This window comes from Myotis davidii, unplaced genomic scaffold (genome assembly GCF_000327345.1).
Source record: "Myotis davidii unplaced genomic scaffold, ASM32734v1 scaffold292, whole genome shotgun sequence".
In the NCBI taxonomy this organism is placed as follows: domain Eukaryota; kingdom Metazoa; phylum Chordata; class Mammalia; order Chiroptera; family Vespertilionidae; genus Myotis; species Myotis davidii.
The window spans coordinates 200,921-207,366 of NW_006285042.1; the positions used below are offsets into that span (position 1 = coordinate 200,921).

Here is a 6,446-nt window from a genome sequence, read left to right on the forward strand (position 1 = left end):
GTAAGGGCGGCGAGCGGGTCGTGCGTGACGCAGCAGGTCTATGGGCGGGGCTTACGGGCGTGACCTGGGTGACGCTCGGGACGTGGGTAACGTGTGGAATGTGTGAATGGCGCGTCCGGCGGCTCCCACCTGGGGTAGCGTCCTCCACGCGTCCTTAAAATATTCTTGTAGAGCATGGGCATAACGGGACTTGGCAATATTATTCTTTGCATCTTAAGAACTTACTCTTTTAAAATAGAGGGAAAGTACTGTGCTCGTTCATTGCGGAACTTTTGCCAACTGTGGACTGACGACATCACACTGCCTAGGTAAATCAGCATTTCAGTACATTTGAGTCACGCCTTTATCAAAAACACGTAGCCGGGGCTCAGTGGCCCCCATACCCTGTTGGCTTTGGGAGTATCAGGCTAATTGAAAAATTAGCATGTTTATTTCCTACTTATTTACCTATTTTTATGAAATCAAACATTTACACACCCGACACCTGTCCAACCCTTATGCATTGTCAGAAATGTCTTTTCTTGACATTTCTTAGTGATCCCAATCCTTAACAATCAAAGGCCCCTCATCTCTAGGGACGGGAGACAGATATTGGAGTGGGAGGGTTAAGAAAAACCACTTCTACTCCAGGTTTCTTCCTCGAAGGATCTGGTTGGTGAGGCTAAGAAATCGTTTCCCTTTTTATAAGAAGATGGGATTAGGGTAAAACAATCCCTTCAAGTTCTGACATTCTTCGGTCCATGCATAGGGGTCATTTCTAGGAGGACATGGCCAAGTTGCGATGAAAGTCAGCTGTCAAAGGGGCAGGAGTGAAAAGGACTGCAAAGTTCCCGGTTGCGGAGTAAATGAGGACCAGGGAAAAGACAAGAGCTATTTTATCGCCGATTTCCCTCGAAATATTTTGTCAGGCGCTGCCGCGGGCACCTTTGCTCCGCGGTGATTGGCTCCCGGCAGGGGCCTCGCGTTTGTCCAATATGGCGGCGCCCAGTGGCGGTGTGAACTGTGAAGAGTTCGCCGAGTTCCAGGTGATGGGGTTTTTCCCAGTGGCTGGTGTGTCCTTTCTTTTATCCCCGGGCCCTGTACCCTCCCCTGGCCTAGGAGGGAATGCGGACAAGTTATGGAAGAAGCGGGCAATTCGAGGCTCCTTTTTCGAGCCATTGGAGGTCATGGGGGCGCGGGGTTGGCCTTAAGAGAGCCAGGCTACTCCTTGGGGGTCATGGTTCTCTCTGCGCCGCCCAGGCCCCGAGTAACCGCACGGGACACTCCGGGTGGCTGCGCGGTGGTAAAGCCGAGCTCGGCCGGGTGGGTAGCGATTGTAACAATCTTTTAGCCATCCACCGAAATCTGTACCTGGCCTGTGCCATCCTCGTATTGTAAGTTGAACATTTGTAGGAGATTAAAAAAAAAGTGAACGAGAGCTTACTCGTTTGATAAATCAACTTGGCGCAAGTTTTATTGTTTTGTTGGGATATAACATTTGGAGTCTTAGAAGAGCGATTGATTCTAGTACCTGCCCTGGCCTTTCTAAGCATTAGAGAGAATGTAACATTTAAGAAAAACGCTGTATCTTTTATACAAGCACCAGAGGTTTAGGGTTAAATATTAACCCGTGAATTAACAGGGGTTTGGATTTTGACCAAGTTGCAATGAAAGTTATCTGTTCCACTGTAGGCACAAATGTGCTGTTGTCTAGATTACAAATGTATTTTTTAAGAAATATTTTTTCTTGATTTCAGAGAGAGAGAGATGGAAATATCAATGATGTTAGAATCATTGATCGGTTGCCTCCTGCACGCCCCCCGCTGGGGATCAAGCCTGCCACCCAGGCATGTGCCCTTCCCAGAATGGAACCCAGGACCCCTCAGTCTGCAGGTCCACGCCCTATGCACTGAGCCAAACCAGCTAGAGCTACAAATGTATTATTAACTAAAGGTATTGAAAAATTATTTCACATGTCATTGACCTATCTGTAGTCAGCTTTGTGCTTTGAGCCATTTTGTAGGGAGTGGTATTCTTGAAGATAACCTCAACAGACCGAATTCTTTGACAAACCATTTGGCCAAATGACTTTATATGGGGTCTTTTTTATGTGAAGTCATTACTTGCATCCTCTTCACCACTTCAGCTGTTTTTTAGACTAGCTCAACACTGCAGTTGACTTCAAATATGATTCATGTGCCCAACAAATGTAAACATTTGTAAAAACCTTAAGTAGAAAAAAAAAAGACTTGAATTCTAAAGTATATGGACCATTTAACACGTTAAGCTCCAAGCCTATTTTGTCTTCCTTTCCGATTTCACCGATATGCTGGTGGCACCAGTGACTGTCCGGTCGGAAAGTATAGTATCAGTCACCGGTGACTGACGTGGCGCTTAACGTGTTAAGGTTTGCACCATTTGTCACCTTGGTCTTGTCACATTAGTACTGTGATTTAACTTGAGTCAATACACTCAGATAATTGTGCAAGGATAGTTTTAAGGTTTATGAGAAAGAGTCTTGGTTAGTGAGTTAGATGTTCTGGGTTCTAGTACTGCTTCTGCCATTAGCTTTGGGACCTGGAGCTAATCACTTAACTCCTTTGGGAATTAACTTTTGAATCTGTAAAAAAAGATTATGTTAAGTAATATTTAAAACTTATTTCCATCTCTGTAATGTTATTTGAATCTCTAAAACCAAATTTCAGATGATCTCTTTTTGCTGTTAAAACACTGATTTTCCTTTTGGGAGGTCAGATAAAATGTTGTAAGTGGGGCAAAAGCTAAACTGTCGTGCAGAACCATTCCATTCACAGAGAAAAAAATCATAAAATAAGTCTAATTAGTGATACTTAGGGGAAGTTTCTAGATACTTTCTCTAGGACTTTTCCAAGTGCATGGTTTATAATGGAGAATGTCCTGGGCTAAAAGTCAGAAGAACTGCTTTCCCAGAGCTGGTCTTGACACATCATTTAACCTCATTGTAAATAAGAATAACATTTGTCTCTATTGCCTCGGCACACAATAACATAAGGGAAGGTGCTGTGAAATTATAAAGCTTTAGGATAGCATTGAGGTTTAGATGAATTTAACTGACGTACTCACAAATTATTTTAAATTTTTTAAAGCTATGGAACCATTACATTTTCTGTGTGAGTATCCTAAATGTGAAAAGCACTGCACTGAGTACTTTCAAAGAGAAACAAGTCGCGTATATTTTTGTGTGTGTGTTTCTTTTGATATTTTTCCTTTTTTCTTTCTTATTTTCTTGTATGCATTTTTGTTGTTCTTGTTAATTGTAAATCTTTTTTTTTCATTGATTTTTTTAGAGAAAGTGGAAGGGAAGGAGGGGGAGAGAGATAGAAATATCCATGTGAGAGAGATACAGCAATTGGTTTGCCTCCCTCTCAAGCCCCAAATCAAACCGGAGACCCTTTTGGTTCTTGGGCGTAATGCTCTAACCACTATAAAGATTAGTTGTATTTTTTTCAGAATTTTATTATGAAAATATTCAGACACTACAAAAAGTTGAAAGAATTGTACAGTGAACACTGGTACCTACCATCTAGATTCTTTAACCAGTGATTTGCTGTATTTATCAAATAGCAATCTCTACCCATCAATCCACCTTTTAAAAAAATTATATATTTTTATTGATTTCAGAGAGGGAGATAGAAACATCAATGAGAGAGAATCATTGATTGATCAGCTGCCTCCTGCAGGCCCCCTACTGGAGATCAAGCCTGTAACCCGGGCATGTGCCCTTAACCGGAATTGAACCCAGGACCCTTCAATCTGCAGGCTGACGCTTTAGCCACTGAGCCAAACCAGCTAGGGCTGTTAAATGAGTTTTGACAGAAAGTTTTTTCATGCCCCTTCCAGTTAATCCTTGCCCCATCCTTTCCTCTGACAACTAGTGTTCTGATTTTTTTCTGTATAGGTGCATGCTTTATTTATTTATATATTTTCATTGAGTTGAGAGAGAGAGAAACACTGATTTTGTTGTTCTACTTATTCATGCATTCATTGGTTGATTCTTATTTGTGCCCTGACCAGGGATTGAACCCAAAATCTTGGCTCACTGGGCTGACACTCTAACCAGCTAAGCTACCTGGCCAGGATATAGGTGTAAAGTTTAAGAGTTTTTAAAGTGTTTTAAATTTTTACAATTCTTATTTTTCTATTATAAAAGTTGGACTTTGCGCTCCTGGAAAATATCCTATTTGCAAAATGAAATAAAATCCAGAAAAGAGTCTGACCGGCATAGCTCACTGGTTGAGCATCAATCTATGAACCAGGAGGTCATAGTTCCATTCCCAGTCAGGATATATGCCTGGGTTTCGGGCTTGATCCCCAGTGTGGGGCATGCAGGAGGCAGCCAATCAATGATTCATCATTGATGTTTCTATCTCTTTCTCCTTCTCCCTTCCTCTCTGAAATAATTAAAAAATACATATTTTAAAAAATCCAGAAAAGAATGTTTAAAATTGAATGTCTGGAATCCCATTTTAACATTCAGCAACAACTTATTGAATATTGTATTAGTCTGCTAGGGCTGCCATGATAGATACCACAAATGGTGGCTTAAATACAACAGAAATGTATTTTTTCACAGTTCTGGAAGCTAGAAGTCCAAGATCAAAGTCCTGTCAAGATTGTTTTCTGGTGAGCCTCTCTTCCTGACTTGCCGATTGCTGCCTTCTCACTGCATTCTCTCATGGCCTCTTTGGCCTTGTAGAGGGAGAAAAATCTTTGGTTTCTCTTTCTCACAAGGACACCAGTTCTATGGGATTAGGACCCTATCTTACTTCCCTAAAGGCCTTATCTCCAGATATAGTCACATGGAAATTTTGGGAAGGCACAATGCAATTCAAAACAGTTACGACTAGCTACTAGGCACTTGGGAAGACGCAGTGGACTGGATATAAAATGTAGAAAATATTGAGAATATGAATAAAATGCTTTAACAGTTCAGAGAGAAATAACTCAAGAGGTGATAATTTAGTTGGGCCTTGCCCAGCTGTGTGTCTCAGTGGTTGAGCATTGACCCGTGAGCCAGGATGTCATAGTTCTATATCCCGTCAGGTTGCTGACTCAATCCTCAGTAGAGGGTGTGCAGGAGGCAGCCTGTCAATGATTCTCATCATTGATGTTCCTATCCCTCCCTTCCTCTCTCTGCAATCAATTAAAAATAAATAAATGAACTGGGCCTTAAGTGAATAGGATCAGGGCTATACTGTTATCTTCGAAATTTTAGACTGAACCATGCATCTAATTTTAGGCTTATATTACTTTCGGTAGAAAAAACAGTATATAAGGCAAGTTTATGTATTTGGGGAAATAGCCAATCAGTATTGCTAGAATTCAGGAGGCACATTGAGATTACACAAAAGATTAGAACCAGGTTGTAGAAGGCCTTGGATGCCAAGGGTGAGATTAAGGAGCCAATTTTGAGCAGAGGGTGTGAGATGATCAAATAAGTGTTTTAGGAAAATTCATCACTTGTGCCATGGTCTTTGTTCAGGCTCTGTTATTTTTGCAACTAGCTTTGTGATAGGTCTCCTTATTTTCAGTCATTCCTTTCTCTAATATATCCCTCCTTCAATCTAATCTCCATAATATTGTGGCTTTATACTGTTATCTTTGAAATTTTAGAATCTGAACCATGCATCTAATTTTAGGCTTATATTACTAGGTCTAAAATACTTAACATGGCATTCAGTCCCAAAGTGCCTCTCTCTAGTTATATCCCTTACCACTGTCCTTATTCATGCATGTTTCTCTCCCCCAAACCCTTACCTCCTCCAATGTACATTTGATCTCTGTTGTCCAACCACATAGGCCTACTTTTCTCTGAACACATTATGCTCTTTGTTATTTCCATGCTTTTTTTCAATTGTGGCTACCTTGAAATCATTTTTTCCTTACCGTCTGAGATCTAGTTCATATATCACCTGAACAAAACCAACTCAGTATTCCTTCCCAGAATGTTTAAGTATTAGTATTTCTGTTAGGAATACTTATTCGTTTATACACAGTTGATTTTGAGTTATATGATAATAAGGTACAAAGTAAATAGACTATTGTCTAGCATTAGTTATGGTTCCTCTTGCAACATGCCCAGCTGCTCTCTGTCCCTGTGCCTGGGGGTGCTGGTTGTCAGAGGACTCTTGACAGTTGGAGGCAAGTCTTTGTTTCTGGCTTAGGGGGAATAGTATGAGTACTACTGTAAAAATGGGGTTTGGGGAACTAGGTCTGTCTAAAAAGAGCACATGGGATCTACTGGGTGCCTACAGGCAGAGGGTGTGGAAAGGAAACGTTAAGTCTGAGATTATTTTTTTGGAGTACATTTGTATTTTACTGACTTGTAATAGACCTTTTCCCACCCCCACTGCCCATAAAACCTAAAAGCTGCCCAAAATAATAAAAGGAATTTACCAGAGGGTTAACCTTAGAAATATAGGGTAATT

At 41.0% G+C, this 6,446-nt stretch overlaps 1 protein-coding gene across 4 annotated transcripts in view; it reads left to right on the forward strand.

The window, feature by feature from the left end:
- Nucleotides 1-929: 929 nt before the first annotated feature.
- The window catches only part of CCDC58 (coiled-coil domain containing 58), a 23,707-nt gene continuing 18,190 nt past the window's right edge, over nt 930-6,446 (forward strand). The window contains exon 1 of one of the 4 annotated variants that reach the window (XM_006755327.2): nt 930-1,025. In XM_006755327.2, coding sequence (XP_006755390.1) covers nt 975-1,025 — 51 coding nt within the window. In that variant the 5' untranslated portion in view covers nt 930-974. Of the gene's footprint in view, nt 1,051-1,094; nt 1,115-4,521; nt 4,642-6,446 lie in introns of those variants that run through there. The other 3 variants (XM_006755328.2, XM_015558487.1, XM_015558486.1) reach the window with 3 other exon arrangements.